The sequence below is a fragment of the Hypanus sabinus genome, chromosome 25 (genome assembly GCF_030144855.1).
Source record: "Hypanus sabinus isolate sHypSab1 chromosome 25, sHypSab1.hap1, whole genome shotgun sequence".
In the NCBI taxonomy this organism is placed as follows: domain Eukaryota; kingdom Metazoa; phylum Chordata; class Chondrichthyes; order Myliobatiformes; family Dasyatidae; genus Hypanus; species Hypanus sabinus.
The window spans coordinates 5,339,803-5,362,665 of NC_082730.1; the positions used below are offsets into that span (position 1 = coordinate 5,339,803).

The 22,863-nt window shown below is 44.7% G+C and overlaps 1 protein-coding gene across 2 annotated transcripts in view; it reads left to right on the forward strand.

The window, feature by feature from the left end:
* Window positions 1–22,863, forward strand: part of LOC132380944 (plexin-A2-like) — a 570,948-nt gene that overhangs the window by 468,597 nt on the left and 79,488 nt on the right. For both annotated transcript variants that reach the window (XM_059949929.1, XM_059949928.1), the window contains exons 17-20: window positions 9,220–9,313; window positions 12,998–13,237; window positions 20,604–20,747; window positions 21,886–22,120. In XM_059949929.1, coding sequence (XP_059805912.1) covers window positions 9,220–9,313; window positions 12,998–13,237; window positions 20,604–20,747; window positions 21,886–22,120 — 713 coding nt within the window. The remainder of the gene's footprint in view (window positions 1–9,219; window positions 9,314–12,997; window positions 13,238–20,603; window positions 20,748–21,885; window positions 22,121–22,863) is intronic.

The window sequence follows — 22,863 nt, forward strand, 5'->3', positions numbered from 1 at the left end:
CTACATATTTAAATGAAATACAGAACAAATTAGAACGCTACCAATACTGCTACAGTGCTATAAAACTGTTACTAGTTCCTAATAGTTATGGATGGAGGAATTCAACAGTGTACGCTGCCGTTTTCTTTTGATTGACTGCAAATGAACAAAATCAGTGCAGACAATGGACTGCCTTCATTGGCTTCCTGCATGAAGCAGTGTCAGAAATGAGTGCTTTTTAATTTGTTGCCAATCAGCCCAATTGAAAAGACATAACACAAGCACACACAACTAATGTTACTTAAAAGTCATTCATTGTTGGCACAGTGTGGTATCCAATGGCAACACAAGTCTACGTGACTGACGCTGGTTCAAAACTGTTTGCTAAAAATCTCCTGTCCCAATCAAGTGGCACAGTGTCCCAAATAAACAAAGGGAATCATGGCTATTTTCTGAATTAGATTTGGTTCTTTAAGAGCTGTCCCAAATAAGGGGCTGTATGATTCACCGAATGCCCAATTAACCGGAATCCAAATGTGTTGCATGGTACCACCTCTGCAAAACAACAGGCTTCACAGTATATGTCCATGCTAATGAACCTGATTCTGATTCTGAAAAGGTTCAACTCAAGGAAATATTTAAATTTCCAGATGGCTGGGCAATCTGAAGGGGATAGATGTTGGACATCTACTCCACAAGACAGACACAGTAGTTTAGCTACCGACCCCATTCATCCACGGCCTTAGAAAATGGATCTAAGAATGTTAGTTGGACCTCCATATTGGCATTATTATGTCATGTCATATGACATAGGTGATCATGGCCTTTCCTTGACCAGGATTGTTCTTGGCAATTTTTTCTACAGAAGCGGTTTGCCATTGCCTTCTTCTGGGCAGTGTCTTTACAAGACGGGTGACCCCAGCCATTATCAATACTCTTCAGAGATTGTCTGCCTGGTGTCAGTGGTCACATAACCAGGACTTGAGATCTGCACTGACTGCTCATACAACCATCCACCACCTGCTCCCTTGGCTTCATGCGAACCTGATCGGGGGCTAAGCAGGTGCTACACCTTGCCCAAGGGTGACCTGCAGGCTAGCGGAGGGAAGGAGTGCCTTACACCTCCTTTGGTAGAGATAATCTCCACCTCACAACCCAAATAAAGACTATCAGTTTGAAATATGGCCCACAACCACAGTTTCATAAGGGCAAGTGGGAATGCAGATGAAGTACTGTGCTTGCCACCTGGCAGCAGTTTTTTTTAGAAAAACAGAATATTTACAGCACTGGGCAAAGCCATGTAGCTCTTGGTGTCCAAACAGTTCTCCATGTAGGACTGTTGCAAAGGGATATGGACCCCAAGCAGGCAAATGGGCTTAGTGCAGATCAAGGACTCCCGCCCAGGTCCCCGGACCCCTCGGTTATTGTTAGGGATCCATGGCATGATAAAGATTGGGGACCCCTGGTGTAGATGGTGCCGACGGGCCTGTATCTATGCTGTTCAGAATTACAACTCTATAAGCAACACGGTAGCTTGGTGGTTCTGTGTCGGTTCACACCACTGGCTGTAAGATCAGGGTTCGGCCCTGATTGTTGTCAGTAAGGAGTTTATACCTTCTCCCCGTGACTGTGTGGGTTGCCTCTGGGTGTTCCGCATTCCTCCCACAGTCCAAAGATGTACAGTGAATTGTGGGCATGCTGTGTTGGTGGCAGAAGTGTTTTGACAGTTGCCCAGCACAGCATTCACTGATTTGATTTGACACAATCTTGGTGTTCTCTGTGTGCCAGTCTCCCAGTTCCATCCCCAAAGTTTGTAATGGGAAACTATATTGGTAGCAAACTTACTCTCATCCTAGTATTCTTCTCACGAGTAATGCCGATTAATTCTTTATTGTTGTTGCTCAGCTTCCTTTACAATTCAGTGTAGAGTGCTTGATGAGGGGATTTATTGAAATATTTGCTGAGGGCCTGTTGATGTCATTAACAAGACCAGCATTTACTGTCCATAGTCCTCTTGCTCCAAGTCCCTGACTGATTCCAGCAATCTCTAGAATAAATATTATTCCAACAATTGCGTTTTTACAAACTTTTCCCAAGCTCCCTCCAGTCATTTTGCTTCTTGTAATTTTCCAAACAAGGAGCATCTGAAGGAGTAAGAGCCTGGAGGAATACCACTTGCTCTCTTCAGTGATGTTTGCCACACTCCGCTTCCCCCGGGGCACTGCACCCTGCAGACTCTAATGAGAATTACCATGCCGTAAGTCTCACACACCTACCCACAGCAGTTTTATCCCAATTTTGATTGTTTGTGCCTTTAAAGCACAGATCCTACAGTAAATGGTATGACAAACTGGCTCATTAGGTTGTGTAACGTGAGGTGCCTGTGAATAGAACTCTCAACACATGGGTATGTGTTATTTCACAGTGTGATTGTTTGAGAACTTTTCACACCCCCAGAATGTGGACAGCAAACCCTGTCAAAATCTGCTATGTATTTGCACCAATTAAGGATTGAGCTTGGATGCCAGGGTGGAGACACATTCCTACCAAAGGAGGTGTAAGGTGCTCCTTCCCTCCACTAGCCTGCGGGTCACCCTTGGGCAAGGTGTTGCAACGGCTCAGCCCCCCAATCAGGGTCACATGATGCTACGGGAGCCGGTGGTGGATGGTCGAATGAGCAGCCGGTGCAGATCTCAAGTCCTGGTTATGCAATCACTGTCTCCGGAGAGGAAATCGCTGAAGAGTATTGATAATGGTTGGGGTCACCCGTAGTGTAAAGACACTGCCCAGAAGGATAAAATGGCAGCTACTTCTGTAGAAAGGTTTGCCAAGAACAATCATGGTCATGGAAGGACCATGATCATCCATGTCATACTGCAAAACACAGAATATTGATGATGAAGGACCGAGCGAAGGACTAGACATAATTCTATACTTGGTCACTGCAGAAAATTCTGGCTTGTTTGAATCCAGTGCCGCCTAATCCCTTAAAAAGGAGATGTCCATTGAGTGAGATTGACCACTCTACCAGGGCTTCCAGGTCAGATCCAGAAACATATTGATCTCAGCTTTGAATTAACTCAGTGATGGAGCCTCCACAGCCACTGGATGAGGAAATTCCAAAGATCACCACCCTCTCTTCAGCTCAGTCTTAAATAACTAATCCCCTATTCTCAAGGTATTTCCAAGATCATAAGGTCCTCAAGAATATTTTAGTTGCTAAAACCAGACAAGCAAGGCCCTTGAGGAATATAAAAAGTCTTGAATCACATGTGTGAGTTTTTGAGTAAGTGACAAAGGGTAGGACAGTGGATGTAGCCTACATTTATAAACCCTCAAGTAAAGCTGGCAATGAGCTGGTAAATTGGACCTAAGACTGACTTGGTGCAGTGTTTTTTTGACTGGAGATCTGCGACCATTGGTACCATATGTAATCAGTGCTGGGATTTTTATTGTTTGTAATATGTGTCGATGATTTGGATAAAAGTGTAGTTGGTCTGATACACAACCACTTCTGAAATTGTTGCATTTGTGGGCAACAAAGAAATTTTTCAATAGAAGTTGGGAGAATATTGTTCAGTTAGAAACTTGGGCACAGGGATGGCAGATGGAGTTTAATCTAGACAAGTTCATTGGAATTTGATAGATGTATGATATATAAAGTTATGAAAGGCATAGAGAGGGGAAGTAGTCAGAGTTTCTTATGGTATACTGAGCTCATAGGTTTACGATGCAGGGGGGATGTTTCACTGAGCTGCATGAGGCAGGGTTTTTTTCACATGAGGTGCCTGGAATGTGCTGTTCCTGTTATGTCGTAGGGTGGCTGCTGGGACGGACCCAAAAGCAGGACACAAGCACGTTTTGTAGGTTTAACTAAATAGAGTTCATTAATAATTACAAGGAAAGCCATGACGCAAGGATAGAACAGAGAGAAATCAAGGAGAGAGCAAAGCGGAAGTGGGAATAAGCGTAATGGACTAGGAACAGCACTAGGAATGTCAAGAAAGCATGGGAAGAGGTAAAGAAACGATACTGGACAAGACACAAGCCTTGGATGAGACTAGGATACAGGGCCTGGGCTAAGACTAGACTAGGAAAGCGAGACCTGGACAAGGAATTAGGAACTTGGAACCTGGACAAGGACTCCGAGCCAGAGACTGGACAGGGACCCAGAACCTGGGTCTTGACCGGGGCTCGGACTCTGGATCCAGGCGAGGACAAGACGTGGCAAGGCAACAGGACTGGGCAAGGAACTCCTGCACAGGACGAGAACACAAAGCTTTGACTTGGACTTGTACTTGACTGGATATTTAAACATCGGAGCTTGGACTGGATATTTAAACATCGGAGCTTGGACTGGATATTTAAACATCGGAGCTTGGACTGGATACCTGAAAGTTGGAGCTTGGACTTGGAACTCAAACACAGAACATTGAGCCGGGATTCCTCCTGAGACACAGGACATGGAGCCAGGACTCTTCTTATTCATGGGACAGACTCAGACACAAGACATAGAACACTGAGCTGGGACTCCTCATTAGCCACGGGACGGAGTTGGGACTCTTCTTGACACAGGGTCAGGACCCTTCTAGGGTACAGGGCCGGACCCCTTTTAGACACAGGACATGGATATGGAGACCACACAACGATAGACAGTACTATAACTGGGCGCAAGTGTGCTTCAAGCAGCAGTGAGCTCCTGACTCACCCTGGCGGGTTAACCTTAACAGACCCGCTCTGGCGAGGGAAGACGGCTTGCTGTCACTTGCTTCAGGGAGGAGACTTAGCTCCGGTCAGATGACATTGGCTCATATTAGCTTCGGTGACTTCATTAACGCTCCATAACGCTCTTGCGCCGTACGGCTGAAAGCCAGAGACTTATAAACTGCCGGTTCAGTCGAGAGTAAATTGCTTTTAATCACCAAGCCCGAGGGACAGGGGAAAACGGGGAATTAAAGGGAAACAGGCAGTCAACGATCCCAATCGAAACACAGACAAAGGAAATTTAAAGGGAACCCGAACCGGACCATGACATGTTAACAATTCCTGCGATGTGCAGGTCACTGGTGAGACTCACACTTGGTTCTCAGCCCAAAATGTCCTTGAGCTGAGTAGCCAGCCCAGCCACTTGCAGGTAGTTAAGAACAGAGAACATCTCTTTGGACAGGAGCCACATGTTGTCGGACTGGCAGGTTCCATACTCTGCCAGGTGTAAGTTAACCAGACTGGTTTGGTCAGCAATGCAGTCATTCCACAGAATCAGGTTTAGTATCACCGGCATAAGTTGTGAACTTTGTTGTTATCAGACAGCAGTACATTGTGATGCATAATGATAAAAACTGTAAATTACTGAAAGAAGCAAATGCAGTTAAATTAAGTAGCACAAAAAGAGAGAAATTGTAGTGAGGTAGTGTTCATGGGTTCAATGTCTATTCAGAAATCAGACGGTAGAGGGGAGGAGGCTGTTCCTGAATCACTGAGTGTGTGCTTCTGTACCTCCTTCCCAGTGGCAGCAATGCAAAGAGAGCATTTTCTGGCTGACGGGGTCCTTAATGATGGATGCTGCTTTTTTCAGGATTCACTCCTTGAAGATGCCGTGGATGCTGGGGAGTCTTGTGCCCATGATGGAGCTGACAGAGTTCTCAACCCTGGGCAGCTTATTTCAATCCTGCGCAGTGGCCCCTCCATACCAGACAGTGATACCCCGAGTTAAAATGTTCTCCATGGTACATAGAACATGGAAATCCACAGCACATTACAGGCCCTTCGGCCCACAATGTTATGCCAACAACGTAACCTACTCTAGAAACTGCCTAGAATTTCCCTAGCGCAGGCCCTTTGTTTTTCTAAGCTCCATGTGCCTATCTGAGAGGCTCTTTAAAGGACTCTGTTGTATCTGCCTCTTCAGCTGACACTGGCTGTGTATTCCACACACACCACACTCTGTGTGAAAAACATACCTCTGACATCCCCCTTCCAAGCACCTTAAAACTATGACCCCTTGTATTAGCCATTTTGGCCGGCTGGTGGCGTAGTGGCATCAGCACTGGACTTTGGGGCAAGAGGTCCCGAGTTCGAATCCGGCTGGCTCCCTTGCACGCTCTCCATCCGTGCCTGGGTTGGGTGTCGAGTTAGCAACTCGACCTCGTAAAAATAAACCTGGAGAGGGATGGGCTCTGCCAGGTTTCAGGCACCCAAGACACGCCGTACGACGAGCAATCACCAAAACGATCGGTGCAAAAAGCTTGTCATGACGCACACAAGCACACACTCATTAGCCATTTCAGCCCTGGGAAAAAGCCTCTGGCTGTAGAAATTTCTTGTCTGTAGAAATTCACGAATATCTTTGGTGAAATACCAAATCTCCTCAAATTCCTAATGAAATATAGCCACTGTCATGCCTTCTTTGTAACTGGCATCAATATGTTTGACCCAGGATTGATCGTCAGAGATGTTGACGCCCAGGAACTTGAAATTGCTCACTCTTTCCATTTCTGAATTACAAAAGTTCAAAGTAAATTTTATTATCAAAATACATCTATGTCACCGTGTACAGCCCTGAAATTTATTTTGCTGTGGAGATACTCAGCAAATCTATAGAACTGTAACTATAACACGATCAATGAAAGATCAACCAGAGTGCAGAAGACAACAAAGGGTGCAAATGCAAATATATATAAATAGCAATAAATAACAAGAACACGAGGTAATAAGATAGAGTCCTTGAAAGTGAGATCATTGGTTGTAGGAACATTTCAATGATGGACAAATGAGTGTACTTAACCCCTTTTATTCACGAGCTTGACGGTTGTAGGGTAGTAACTGTTCTTGAACCTGGTGGTGTGAGTCCTGAAGCTCTTGAATCTTCTCCCTGTTGGCAGAAGTGAGAAGAGAGCATGACCTGGGTGGTGGTTTATATATAGTAGTTATTTTTAGCTTAATTATCTGACTATACATTCCCCATCTGCTGTTAAACCAGCCTTCTACATCTCTAGTAAATAATCCATTAAGGCACGGTGTTTGCAATATGCTACTTTTGGTTTCTATTTATACTTGCATAGACTTAACCCAATGTATCTTGACAACATCTAAATTAAAGCTTTTATTTAATCATTGTTGCTGTTATTTTCACAGTTTCTACCGGTAATATTTCATGATACATAAAAAGAAAATATTGCACATCTGGAGGTATCAGTCCCTGCCCCAGCCACACGCTGTAATCACTCAGCACTCTGAAGGAGTAATTGCGCAGTGCACAACATCACAAGGAGGGAACGCTACAAATAACAGCACAGATGCCGGAGCTGCAAGCCAACTGCTCTCTATTACTGGTGTAACATTCCACTTCACAGTGGTGAAAATTGCAAACGCCTCTCTCAAACGAGAGGCACTTATTTAGCAATACCACATGAAAAGCGTGTTTAACGAGAAAACAGCTGTGATTATGACTTTCAAGGCATCCAAATCCACGCAGGAGGAAAAAAGCCACTCCACAAATATTCCTGTCGGCGCTCACTTTGCAGAACGGAGTGCTGGAAATTGCTGAGATCTCTGCTTTGTATTTTTGAAGGAGCAGCCTTGTTTAATCTACAGCTGTGCCTTCATTACTGCCCGTAACCTCCACTGACACTCTCGATACTCACAACATGCAAAACTCTACCCCGTGCATCTAATTAACATTCTGACAGAACAGGTGGTTCCAGATAAATGATGAACAGCCAAGCCAAGAGAAGTTTTTGCTGCGATCAGCAAATAATATTTGGAAAAGGATTTCAATAGATTGTGTTCTTTGCAATATCTGTACCCACGCTATTTAATAATTTATCATATAATCATATCCAGCCAAGCAGCATTGAAAGCACTGACACATGCAATTCCCATTGAAGACTTTATTAAGAAGGAAAACACTTGCTTTCCTCCAGCACCTCTGGTCACACACCAGGGCCTTTCTGTGTGCATTCTCCTTTGTATCGTGGGGTGGTTGCACAGAAAGATCCCACAGACAACAATATGATATTTTCTAGGAGTTAAGGGGCAAATTTGGCCAGGGCACAGGGTAGAATTCTCAGTTTGCTTTCGGGAACACACTGAGAGCATTTGCAGCTCCCTGTGGGAATAGACAGCGTTCGGCATCTCATTCTAAATATGGAGTCTCTGGTTATGCTGCGCTCCACCAGGACTGCTCCATACATGCCTCAGGCTCTGAGGTGAGACTTAAGCCATTAGCCTTCTGATTCAGGGACCAGTGAGATGCTACTGATTTCCACATCCTTTCCACATAATGCAGGAACACCAGAGCACAAAAATAGGCCATTCAGCTCATCTAGTCTGTGCCAGACCATTATATTGCCTAATCACCTGGACCATCGCCCTCCACACCCTTCCTATTCATGTACTTACCAAACTTCCCTTAAAAGTTGCAATCAAAGGAGCATCCACCACTTCTGCTGTTAGCCCATTCCACACTCAAACTGCCATCTGAGTGAAAACGTTCTCCCTGAGGTTCCCTTTAAGTTCAGTTTCATGTTTATTGTCTTTCAGCCATACACATGTATAGAGCTAAATGAAACATTGGTCCTCTGAGGTCAAGGTACAAAACACAATACATATAGTCACACACAGCACACATAATAGAGCACCAACACTGTAGTGCTGATAAAGCACAATACAATCACAAAATAAAATTAGCATGTCCCTGAGTGTTATGACCTGAAGATTGATGGTGCATAGGATGTTGTCCTGGAGCCATATTTTTGCAAGAGCAAGCACACAGCAGTTCCTTATCTCGCACTGGGTAATATTTTACCTTTCATTCAGAACCTATGATCTCTGGTCTCACCCAGCCTCAGTACATTGAAAATGTCCATGGTAGAGGTGGAGTTGTTACCTCTGTAATTGACAGTGTGGAGCAGGGTCCATCTTCTGCTTTCTGGTATTACTTTCCAGCTAAGATTTCAGCTCGTTTATTGTGTTAATTCACAATGTGCAGAGGGAAAATCTTTTTATTATCATTACAACATTGCAAGGCAACATTGACCATTGCTGAGATATTCTCTGAAAACCAACGAACAAACATTTTTGTAAAGGCAGATGCACTTTGAGGTTGATGGATCAATGGACAAGATTGGCACCCAGCTTTTATGAAGCTGTGAAAGCTGTCAATTATTTCTCAAAAACAGGGATTACTTATTGACAATTCAATGCATCCAAATGTAAAACTACTTTGTGTTTTGTATTCAGTGGCAATACTTCCTTGATTGTCTTCGGAACCAACTTGGATATAATTCAAGAACCCAGGATCCGGGTGAAATACAACAGCCAGGAATCTCTCAACGTAAGTCATTGACCAATGCTAAACGCTCTTCCCGATGGCGCAAGTTTACGTTGTGTGATGGTCACGATGGTTTCACTGCGTCTTGTACTGGCAGGGACATGATGGGCCTACTTAGACCATAAGACCATTAGGCATAGGAGGAGGATTGGGCCATTGGCCCATCGAGTTCTCTGCCATAACATTATGGCTGATTTAATATCCCTCTCAGCCCCATTCTCCTCCCTTCTCCCGATAACCTTTGACATCCTGACTAATCAGGAAACTATCAATCTCCACTTCAAATACACCCGATGACTTGGCCTTCACAGCCGTCTGTGGCAGTGAATTCCACAGATTCACCAGCCTCCTCCTCATCTCCAATCTACAGGGACAGCGCTCTCGTCTGAGGCTGCGCCCTGTGATCCTAGACTCTCCAGCTATAGGAAACATCCTCTCCACATTTCTGTGCTCTACATTTCAGTGACTCTAAAGTGGGGTGAGGGAGCAGGTCAGAGGAAGGGACAATTATCAAAAACAATCCCTTGGCCGCCTCCACGGTGCCTGTTTGAAAGGAGCAGGCATCCAGCCAAGCACCAAGCAGTATTCACATTATCAATCCAACAGCGTTTTGGATTTATAGACTTATCTTTTATTGTTTATTCTCGTGAATTATTCAAATATAGAGAAGGATTATGAAGCAGACGATTAGCAAATTATTTCATAATCATGCTCAGATGAAGTGGAAAAGCGGTGAGTTCTGGTTACAGCAAGGTGCCATGTGGTAACACAGGGAAAATAGAGCACTCTGTGCAAATTCCTTACCTGTTACTGTCGCACAGAGAGGGTTAATGGAATCTCTGAAAGTCCTTAATGGTGTTTAATGGGAGATTAACGGGACAAAAACACCTTTGTCAGCATTGAAAGAAGGAGGTCGCGCACGAGAGAGAGAAATCAGTATTGATTTAACTTCGTATTTTTCTGTGGCCTTTTTTTAATTCAGTAAATTAGTCATTAGTTCACTGTGGAAAAACTCGTGGGGCTCTGCCTGGCTGGGACAGGATTGACTGCATGGGATTTCAGTTCAATACCTGGAGAATTTGCTTCACAGAATCTCATTTTTGGACGGCATTCATGCTGGGAAATTTAGTTTAAATTAACTCTCCCTCGAGGGAGAGAGGAATGAAAAATAAAGCAACAGTACATCAAGCTGTACTTTCATATGTACTTGTAGGCTGTAAAATTATTGATTTTTTAAAAAAGAAAATTATCACTGCGGTGTTTTGTGTACCAGAGGGAGAGAGAACGGTATAGAATATGTCCGTTTATGTCGCTGTAATTTACAGAACAGTTTTGTTTGTCTAGGTGAATAATAAAACACAATCAATATGAGGAACTCTATATGCCGGCCTTTTAACGCACTTGTAGCAGTGTAAGGGATAGCTGTTGAAACTGGAGAACTGCCAGCATTTGGTGACCAGCAATCCTCTGCTGGGACTCCCTCAGACCTGCCTGCTGGTCGTATCTCAAGGTGGATGCTTTTGGACGATGAAAGCCACCCCCCCCCCCCGTCCTTTTCTCCCCCACTGTTGGTGGGAGTTCATTGCTTTGTCAGATACAACGTGGAATAAGGCGCTTCCGGCCCATTGAAACGCGCTGCCTGGCAAACCCCGAATTAATCGTAGCCTAATTACAGGATAAATTGCATTGACCAATTAGCCTGTCAACCAATATGTCAAGGTCATTGAACCCAGTCACTGGTACTGTAAAGTGTTGTGCTAACCACTACTCTACCGTGTGATGGAAATTGAACCCGGGTCACTGGTACTGTAAAGCATTGTGCTAACCACTACACTACCGTGTGATGGGAATTGAACCCAGGTCACTGGTACTGTAAAACGTTGTGCTAACCACTACACTCCTGTGCCACCCCGGAGGACATAGCCATATCTGATGTGATGCATTTGGATGATTGCATGGTCTTCCATCCACGACCATGATTGTTCTTGGCAAATGTTTCTACAGAAGTGGTTTGCCATTGCTGCCTTCTTCTGGGCAGTGTCTTTACAAGATGGGTGACCCCAGCCATTATCAATACCCTTCAGAGATTGTCTGCCTGGTGTGAGTGGTTGCATAACCAGGACTTGTGATCTGCACCGGCTGCTCATACGACCGTCCACCACCTGCTCCCGTGGCTTCATGTGACCCTGATCAGGGGACTAAGCAGGGGCTACACCTTGCCCAAGGGTGACCTGCAGTCTGGCAGAGGGAAGGAGCGCCTTACACCTCCTTTGGTAGAGACGTATCTCCACCCTGCCACCCATGTATTGAGATAACTTTTGTAAAACCACCTATCTTTAATACTCATTGGTTTTCAAACAGTCCTTTCATAAAATAATTCCATGGGTAATATTCTGATTTATTTTCGCTTTTCTGTGCGTTTCCTGCAGCTTTCAGGGTTATAGGGGGATGTCAAGGTAAGATCTTCACACACAGAGCATTGGGTATGTCGATCACACTTGGAGTCTTGTGTTCAGTTCTGGTCGCCTCATTATAGGAAGGATGTGGAAGCTTTAGGGAGTGAGCAGAGGAGATTTTCCAGTAATTTGTCATGTCTCATAAGGACAGGATGGATGAGCTAGGGATCTTCTCTTTGGAGTGAAGGAGGAGGAGAGGTGACTTGACAGATGATAAACAGAATAGGTTAAGTAGATAGCCAGAGACTTTCCCCAAGGGTGGAAATGGTTAATACAAAGAGGCTTAATTTTAAGATGATTGGAGTAAAGTATGGAGGTGATGTCAGAGGAAGGTGTTTTAATTTAAGCGAATGGTGGCTGAGTAGGACACACTGCCAGGGGTGGTGATACAGGCAGATACATTAGGTAGGCATATTGATGATAGAAAAATGGAGGGCTATGTGGGAGGGAAGGGTTAAATTGATCTTAGAGTAGATTTAAAGATTGGCACAACATCATGGGCTGAAGGGCCTGTACTGTGCTGTCATGTTCTTTGTTCTATCATCTCCATCCTCCCTGTCATCGTAACCATGGATACCCCCCCAACAGGGTGCTGTGTGCTGATCCCTTTGCCGTACACTCTGCTCACACATGACCAGACTCAGAAACAGTTCCTTTCCCCAGGCAGTAAGGCTGATCAACACCTCCACCCAGTAACCCACCTGTCTACACCCCCAGTCACCACTACTTTCTCATTTCTTGTTACAGTCATCTTATGTACAGACATTCCTGTGCCTAGCGTCACTTTATGGACATACAATCAATCTGTGTATACACTATAAGCTGTCTTATGTATTCCTATTTATTGCGTTTATATTATTGTAAACACTATAGAGATTCTGCAGAGCAACACACACAAAATGCTGGAGGAACTCAGCAGGTCAGGCAGCATCTGAGGAAATGAACAAACAGTCCTGAAGAAGGCTTTCAGCCTGAAACGTTGACTGTTTATTCATTTCCATAGATCCTGCCTGACCTGCTGAGTTCCTCCAGCATTTTGTGTGTGTTGTTGTTATTGTGTTCGTGCTTTCTTTTCTGTTGCATTGGATCCGTAGTAGCAATTATTTCATTCTCCTTTACACGTGTACAGGGATTGACATTAAACGATCCTGAATCAGTGTTCTCCGTATCCATGTGAGGTTGAGCTTGTGCTGACGTTGAGAGGAGATTCATGCCTCTTGTCCTGTTGCAGGTGTGTGAAGTGGTGAACTCTACGACCATGACCTGCCGAGCCCCCGCTCTCACCCACGAGCACCAGCCTGGGCACGACACCGTGGAGCGTCCCGATGAGTTTGGTTTTGTCTTCGACAACGTGCAGGCTCTGCTGATTTATAACAACACCAACTTCGTCTTCTACCCCAACCCGACCTTTGAAGCTCTGAGTGTAACAGGCATGCTGGAACAGAAGCCAGGCGCCCCCATTATACTCAAAGTACGTGCCTACAACCGTAAGTTGGAGCGCGGTGGTGTATGCTCATCCCCTCCCCGTTCCGCTGTGGCCGTGGCTGTCTCAGCAGCTCACTGTGATGCTGTTGAAAGGGTTCAACGCAGGAGAACTTGCAGATGCTGGAAATCTTGAACAATAGCCACAAAATGCTGGAGGAACTTGGCATGTATGGAGGGGAATCAACAGTGAGACCCTTCATCAGGTTTGGAAAGGAAGGGGGCAGAAGGCAGAATAAGAACTGGGGGAAAGGGAGGAATACAAGATGGAAGGTGATAGTTATACATTATGTATCACCTCCCAGCTTCTTACTTCATCCCTCCTCCCTCCACGGAAGGCTCCTGATGAAGGGTGGATCTTGGTCTCGTTCTGAAGCATCAACTGTTTATTCCTCTCCATCGATGCTGCCTGACCTGCCGAGATCCTCCAGAATTTTGTGGGTGTTGCTGTGGATTTCCAGCACCTGTAGAAACTCTTTTGTTTCTGATCCAGCTGTCATGGCAGTTCAATCGACTCATTCTGAAATGACCCAGCACACAGAGCACAAGTCGGCACGAGAGGGTGCAGACACTGGATTCTGGGGCAACAGAGAACTAATCCAGCAGGTGAAGAAGCATCTGTTGGTTGAACGGGCAGTACTCCCACTCTCCCCTCCCACTGGGACTCCTATTCCTCTGTTCCCATCTACCCTCCCCACCTCCGTTGTTTGATCCCATGCTCCACCTTCCTCTCCCATCAGATTCTACCATCTTAAGCCATTTGTCAGCCCCACCCCTCAGCTCCCAGCCTTTGTAACTATTTCCACCTGTCCCCTCACCTGGACCCACCCATCCCAGAGAAGTGTCTGGTGATCTGCAGTGTATGTACTTTGATAATAAATTTATGAACTTTGTACATACAATAAGAACACAGGCTGAGCATATACATGCAGAATATGTGTGTGGTGTATACCTGGGCTTTGGTTGTGTACTTGCGTTGTATGTGTGGAGAAGATATTCTTTACAGACACACTGTGTAATGTGCACATTGTACTAAAACCACTGGCATGGTGAGGGGGTGAATGATCCTCTCGAGCGTAGAGGAAGGTCAATAATGACGGAGACCTTTACAATGACACAGACAGTAAGGGAGTGCAAATTCCTGAAATGGGATGCAGCAATTGTCAAATTGTAGGAGGGAGCATCTCCTCATATTGGTCTACTGGTGGTTGCCCATCGTGTCCAATGATGACAAAAAACCCATGCAGGAGAGTTTTTAAAGTGGAAAAGACGTTGCACTGGGGTAGTTCCACTCTCTCAACGTCAGAAGTGTGGGTTCAGCAAAGCGTCCCAAACCGGGATCTTCATTGGTTGCAGTGGATGACCATGACATCTTCTGCACCTTGTCTTGCCCTTTGCCTTCTACAGGATGTTACAGTACTGCCTTCCCATCCATTGGATATCACTGAGGCTTTGACCACGTGTGAGGCGTTCGTGAGGAAGACGTTGATTGATAGTTATAAAGAGAAAAGCAAGTAGATTGCTGTAAAAATCAATCCACCATATCTTCCTGCTTCTGTCTGTACCCACTCTGATCCTCGTGATCCATAAAGGAATGGACCAGGGAGATAAAGTCTTCACCCCAAGACGGCAAGCAAAAAAGCACAGTTCGCTATTTTCAAAATATTTAATTTCCTGGCTTCTTCAGCCCATAGAGAAAAGATTCAACCAGGATGCAGAAAGGAAAGGAAAACAGCAATTAGAAAATTATGATTTAAAAAGCAAGACCAAAGATTAGCTTTATTTGTCACATATGCATTGAAATTTCGAAACACAGAGTGAAATGTGTCGTATTTGTTTAATTAAGAAACACAGCAGGAATGGCAGGCTCTTCACCCCTACACTGATATCTTCCATCTGTAATTAATGTTCCAATGCCTGTGATATTGACTTTATTTTTACAGTTGCTCTTGAGATAAATGAAGTGTGATAAATGGATGTTTTTGCGCGACAGTCTGATAACGTTCTTCTGTCCTGTTCCCGCTCCATATTCAGGTGTTTTAAAACAATCTGCTCCAATCTCCATGGGACACGCTCGACAATCAGACTTTCCGTCGGCAGTCAGACCTCTTCCCCAACATCTACTTTTACCCGTCAGAGACAAATAATCCTGACAAGCCGGCAAGCTGTTCATTAAAACACCCCCACTTGGAGAAGGCCAACCTTCATCTTTCAATGTTTCGTTCACGTGAGATTTGTCATGCTGTCACATGATCTATTAAGTCATGGAGTTAAGTCCGGTCAAGTTTACTGTCCTGTGCACCAGTACAGGGAGATACAAGAACAATAGAAATTTAATTGCAGCGGCTTCACAGGCGCCTAAATATATCCAACACACCCAGTATAAATTGTATAAGACCCTGAAGAAGAATACTGTGTAATGAAGACTATTTATTTATCTATTTGTTTATTGAGATACAGTGCAGAACAGCTCTTTTGTCCCTTCAAGCTGCACCGCCCATAAATCCCCAATTCAATCCGAGCCCAGTCACATGACGGTTTACAAGGCTCAATTAATCTACCAACTGGTACGTCTTTGGAGCATGGGAGGAAACGAGAACACCTGGGGGAAGTCCACATGGTCACTCCTTACAGACAGCAGTGAGAATCAGACAAGTCCATACGATAGCATAGCGTTTAGCACAATGCTTTTACAGCTCGGGGCATCAGAATTCAGAGTTCAGTTCATGCCTCCTCTGTAGAAAGTTTGTACATACTATCCATGAGCATGAAGGTTTCTTCTTGGTGCTCTGGTTTCCTCCCACAGTCCAAAGGTGTACTGGTTAGTAGCTTTCTTGGTCCTGTGATTGGGCGAGGGTTAAGTCAGCGGGTTACGGAGCAGTACAGCTCAGTGGCCAGAAGGGCCTGTTCTGCACTGTATTTCTAAAATTAAAAACATAGACACGGATCAAAATTGCCCATTGCTGAGGTAGGGTTAGGGGTGTGTCGGGTGGTCAGGCCAGTGAACCCTAGGCCAAGCGTGCAGATGCCATCAGGGTGCAGGATGGAACATCACATTTGGTGCCCCTCCTCTCCGTCCACGGCTTCTGAATGGATTCCCTCACCATGAGGCGGACTTGAAGAATCAAGGAAAGACCCCCCCCCCCGAGTGAGCGACCGGTCTCCCCTGCCGTGTGTGGTGCGCAATCAGTATATAGGTTCATCCCACCGAGTTCCACCAACAGTGATTAATGAAACCTTCTTCAATCCTCATTATTTGTGTAAGAAATGTAAACGTACTGAGCAGAGGTTTAAATTTTTTTTAACTTGAGTCCTGGACATTAAAAATGAGGGCTTCTTGAATTTTGAATACAGATATTACTGACGCTACCCAACTCTAATTAACCTCCTGAGGGAAGTGAAGAATAAACAGGCCAATTTTACAAGAAGATAAAGCTTTCTGAATTTTTTCCCTAAATCAGCAAAATAATGGAATAAACGTGGTGATTAATCTTGTGTTGTAACACGGCCTGTTTAACCCAGGTCACTTATAGCCAGAGCTTCTGCTATGCTAATAGTTTGTTTTCAGTTTTTCTCAGTTCATTCCAAGTAATTCAACAACAATTACTAAACATCAGTCTGAGAGATAACCACCAGTAGGAAACTGTGGAAAACATTCTGTAGCTTTTGTCCTTGGGAAGGCACAGCAGTGTAGAGGGGAATTTGAGGGGCATTTAAGGGGCATAACAGTTAACGTAAGGCTTTAAAGCACCAGCAATCAGGGCCAATTACCTCCACTGTCTGTAAATGGTTTGTACATTCTCCCCATGACTGCTGTACAACCATGATTATGTTCTATCCTCGGATCACCCCTCCCAGCCATGAGGTGTCTTTCCGGCACATAATTCCTGACAGGTAGGGTGTCTTCCATCTCCTTCTACTGTTTCACTCTCTGACTATCCTGCCACAAATTAAGGCTCAAACCTTTGCCATCTGGCTTCTTAATGCCTGGTTTTGTTCAACGATTCCATGGGTTGCATTTAATATCAGAGAATGTATACAGTATACAACCTGAAATTCCTACTCTTCACAGACATCCACCAAACAGAAGAAAAACACCAAAGAATGGATGACAGAAAATTGTTAGAATCCCAAAGCCCTCTTCCCCTTCCATGTGCAAACAACAGAAAAGCATCAACCCTTCCTCCCCCTCCTCCCTCAGTAAAAGCACCAGCCCCTCCACCAAAGTGACCACAACCCAGAGTCCATCAAAAAGAGCAACACAGATACCTCAACAAATGGAGATTTCTGGGGAGCTTTTGGAGTTGCTTCGACAAGATAGATCGTGGGCAAGTTGGATAGAGTCTTTTTCCCAGGGTAGAAATGTCAAGTACTGGAGGGTATATCTTTAAGGTGAAATTGGAATTGGATTTCCAAAGGTGCAATGAAAAAAACTTGTCCTACATACTGTTCATTCAGATCAGATCATTACACCGTGTATTGAGGTAGAACAAGGTAAAACAATAGCAGAATACAGAATAAATAGCTCCAGGGAAAGTGCAGTACAGGGTCATAACGAGGCAGATTGTGAGGGCAAGAATCTATTTTATCCAACTAGGGGTAAATGATGTACCGTAGATTCCGGACTACAGAGCGCACCTGATTAAAAGCAGCACGCTCTAATTTTAGAAAGAAAATCAATTTTGTACTTGTACAGGCCGCACCGGATTTTAAGCTGCAGGTGTCCCACGTTGTAATATGAGATATTTACACAGAAAGATATTACACGTGAGGATTTTTTAACTTTTAATTAAATCCGTATGGTAACATAAACAAATACATATTGCAAATGCTTTTTTTCAAACAGTGCCTGTAATACAGCTACTTTTAAATATACATACGTATCGGTAACACACAAATTACGTTGCATATACTTTTTTACTGAACAGTGTACGAACAACATTCCAATATCTCCTAACGACTGGTAAAAAAATATATATATATACTGCAGCCTACCAGGAAAAGTTATTGATCGCCTTCTTCATCTTCCTCCTGCGCACTAAAACCATCAAAGTCCTTCAGTGTCCGAATTGAATAAAACCTCAGGATCTCGTCACTCACTTCAGTCTCTTCGTTGTCGCTCTCACTTGAGCGCACGCGGTCCTCTTCATCACGCAGCAGTCCAGCCTTTCGAAACCTGTTGGTGATGGTGGATGCTGTGACACGGCTCCACGCATTTAGGATCCACTGGCAGACTTGAGTTAAAGATGCTCTTCGCATGCGTCCTGTTTTGGTAAAGGATTTCTCACCACTCGTCATCCAAGCCTCCCACTCAACGCGCAGCGCCACTTTAAATGCCCGGTTCACGCTGATGTCCAGTGGCTGCAAATACTTCTTGGTGCCCCCAGGAATCACAGCTGGAATTGAGTTTGTACTCTTGATGGCAACTTTCACTGAACTTTCATTGTCAGCCGCTTAAAAATCACCATCGGTGGAAGCTTTAGTCCGGATGCTGTGCAGTTCAGAACACAAGTAAAATACATTCTCTCATGGCCACTTGTTTTCAGTGTGATGGATGAGTCACCTTTTTTATTAACAGTCCGAGTGAGAGGCAGGTCAAACGTCAAAGGTACTTCATCCATATTTATGATATCATCTGGCCCGATGGAATTCTCCGCTATCTTTGTTTGAGTGAATGTGCGGAAGTTAGCAAGTTGTTCCTTGTGGTCGGGAGGGAGCTGCTGACACAGAGTCGTGCGTACCCTGATGGACAGGCCTTTTCGTCTCATAAATCTAAAACACCACGATGACCCACCTCTAAAATCTTCGATTTTCATTTTGGTGGCGATTGCTTTAACCTTCAGTCTGATCTGCACAGTGGAAACACCGCGGCCGCCTGCTCTCTGTGTGTTAACCCAGTCTTCAAGAAAGTTTTCAAGTTCGGGCCATCTGCTATGATTACCTCTGAAAGCTTTTGTCGTCTTTTTGCATTGACTCAGTTCTTCACGCTGGCGTCTCCACCGTCTCACCATCGATTCACTTATGCCAAGATTATGTGCAGCAGCTCGATTTCCTTCTTCAACCGCCAGACTGATCGCCTTTAACTTAAAAGCTGCATCATATGCTTTTCTTCGAGTGTTTTCCATGTTGATGAGGGTGAGTACAAATGACTGATTTACAATAATTTAATTGTGAAAGTGCGCTTGATTTATCGTACAATTTCATTGGACCTCTGTGAACTACTCATCAATTTTATTGGTCTACTGTTACGAGGCAAAATGTTTTTGGCGGCATGAAAGAAAAACATGCATTAGCCGCACCGTAGTATAGGCCGCAGTGTTGCCTCAGTGTTCAAAGCGTGGGAAAAAAGTAGCAGCTTATAGTCCGGAATTTACGGTAAGTTTTTTACATGAGTGTGGTTGGTGCCTGGAATGTGCTGCCAGGCAGTAGTGGATGGAAGCAGATACAACAGCCAGCCTCAAGAAACATTTAGACTGGCATTTGACCAGAAAGGGAATGGAGGGACATGGACCACATGCACATAGGCAGGATTAGTTAAGTTGACATTACTATTCGTGCAGAAGGATCTTTCTGTCCTTTAAGTACGATACTTCAATTAATTTGGTTAAAGTTGTGCTGATCTCTTCAACAGCCTGATAGTACTCTGTACGTAGATGACCCATACCCCTCCATTCCCTGTCTATACATGGCCAATATCCCTCCATTCCCTGTCTTTGCATGATCTATGTCCCTCCATTCCTGTACATGGTCCATATCCCTCAATTTGCTGTCTGTACATCGTCTATATCCTCTACTCCCTGTCTGTTCATATGCCTGTCTCATCAGAATTAATTCTGTAGTTCATTATTGGTTTAGTAACAATTGACTCCTGGACAATTATAACAGCTCTCTGGGATTTGTCCATGGGCAATGGGGCAGAGAAATAAAGGTTAATTTAAATATAATAAACAGTTAAATATTAAATCAATTACCTGGAAGTTATAATATAAATTATCAGTTTTTATAATTAGTTTCTGGGTGGTAGAATAGTCAGTTTCAGAAAAGTTAATTAATCTTCTGTAGATAAGAAATGCTTTGACGTATCTAGTTATATTTTATGACACAGATCAATAATTGTCAGTCAATACTAGGCAGGTTAATTGGATTTGACCAGCATAGCTTAAAAAAATGAAGGAACTGATATTCTGAATTTAAAGGTTTATTAAAATTCACTGTTGGTGGGACTGTGTGTGACAGGATGTTGCAATCAACACTCGAGGCTGCATCAGAAATGGAGATTTGTTTTGGATTCCATTTAACCTTGGCTGCAAAGAGTTTTTCTTGGAGAGGTGAACGTGGAATTGTTGTGTTGGCAGGGACGGAACCTACTTCCCCCCGCAGCTGGAGGAGCGAAGCTGAATTACACCGTGCTGATCGGGGACACACCGTGCGCCGTCACAGTCTCCGAGACACAGTTACTCTGCGAACCGCCCAACCTGAGCGGGCAGCTTCGTGTTCTGGTGAGCAGTCTGATGCTGCTAACTGTAGCATACATCTCCAGTCTAAGCCACTTTACATGTAATGGATTTCACATACCACCAATCACAGCACTGCTCACATCCTACCAATCCATTATTCTTCATTTCCCACCTCACGTTTTCCCTTCTCACTCCGCTTCTTCTTAGTTGCTCCTTCGATCCCACCAGTCACATTGTTCCTCACTTCCCACCAATCACAGTGCTCCTTCGATCCCACCAGTCACATTGTTCCTCACTTCCCACCAATCACAGTGCTCCTTCGATCCCACCAGACACATTGTTCCTCACTTCCCACCAATCACAGTGCTCCTTCGATCCCACCAGTCACATTGTTCCTCACTTCCCACCAATCACAGTGCTCCTTCGATCCCACCAATCACATTGTTCCTCACTTCCCACCAATCACAGTGCTCCTTCGATCCCACCAGACACATTGTTCCTCACTTCCCACCAATCACAGTGCTCCTTCAATCCCACCAGTCACATTGTTCCTCACTTCCCACCAATCACAGTGGGCCTCAGGACTTCTTACAGTAGGTCAGGCAGTCTGTGGAGAGATGAATTGACTTTAGGGGATCAGATCTCTCTCCATAGATGCTGTCTGGCCTGCTGAGTATTTGCAGAATGTTCTGTTTTTATTTCACACACATGCAGCATCTGCAGCTTTTTAACTTTCAGTTATCCCTCCACCCTCTTCCCCCTCTCCGTGTTCCTCCAGCAGAATCCATCACATCACCCTTTGGGCTTTTCTTCTTTCTCACCCACCAACTGAACCACTACCCCTCTCCTCTCACCCCTTCTTTACTGACCCATCCTGAGGGAAAGCCTACCACTGGGGCAACAGATTGGGCTTCAAACACAGTGGGACACTTTGGGTCCCCATCACTGTAGGTTCTTGGCTAAGCACTGGTCCCACTGCAGTACACTCTTTGGACTCATGTTGTCTGAGCTTTACAATTAACACAACTTGTACTGTAGCTGGAACCACTCTGTCATGGACAGACATTGAATACAATGTTGGAAAGTGCTTCTTGTCCCCAGTTGAACTGTGTTTGTTGGTTTTTGGTTTGAGTTTGGCCCTGGTGACAGGGTGTAACCCTCACTCTGTTATGTGCTCCAGGTACAAGTGGGCGGGTTACAGTTCTCACCAGGGACGGTCTACATCCTGTCCGACAGCCTGCTCACTCTGCCAGCCATCGCCAGCATCGTGGCAGGGGGGACCCTTCTGCTGGTCATCGTGGTCATTGTTGTCATTGCCTACAAGCGCAAGTCCAGGGAGAACGACCTGACCCTGAAACGTCTGCAGATGCAAATGGACAACCTCGAGTCCCGGGTGGCCCTGGAATGCAAGGAGGGTAAGAACCATGCACAATGAAACGTCACTGCTTGGGTCCAGTGTGGGTGAGGTGGAAGTACAAGGCTGCCTGACTGAGAAATCTTACTGGAACTGACATTAGATTGGCTGCAGCTTCCTGGTTGGAGAGGAAAGCTGCCCATTTGAAAGGCAAACTTCACCCAACTGCAAGCAGGAAGCTGGATGGGTCAGTGATAACAGTATTAATCCTCCCAATCGCGAACCCTCCAACGTGGGGCATTGAATTCACTCCTCATGCCACCAAATCAAAATGTGGCAAAGAACTTCCTATTACAGCAAAGATTTATGCCATGGAGCCTTACTATTAATGGAGGTGTCCATGGACCCCAGATTGGGGCCCCTATCAGTTCGGTGCCCTGCTGGAGCCATTGTGGTTTCAGTTCTGGGATGCATGTTCTCAGAAGACGCTGGGAGCAGTCAGAATCAGAATCAGATTTAGTATCACTGGTATATGTTGTGTGATTTGTTGTTTTGTGGTAACAAGACATTGCAGTACATAACAAATACTATAAATTACCATAAGTATATATACTCTATATATAAAGTTAAATTAAATAAGTCGTGCAAAAAGAGAGGAAAAATTATCAGGTAGTGTTTATGGGTTCAATGTCCATTCAGAAATCTGATGGCAGAGAGGAAGAAGCCGTTCCTGAATTGTTGAGTGTGTGCCTTCAGGCTCCTGTCCCTCCTTCCTGATGGTAGCAATGAGTAGAGGGTATGTCC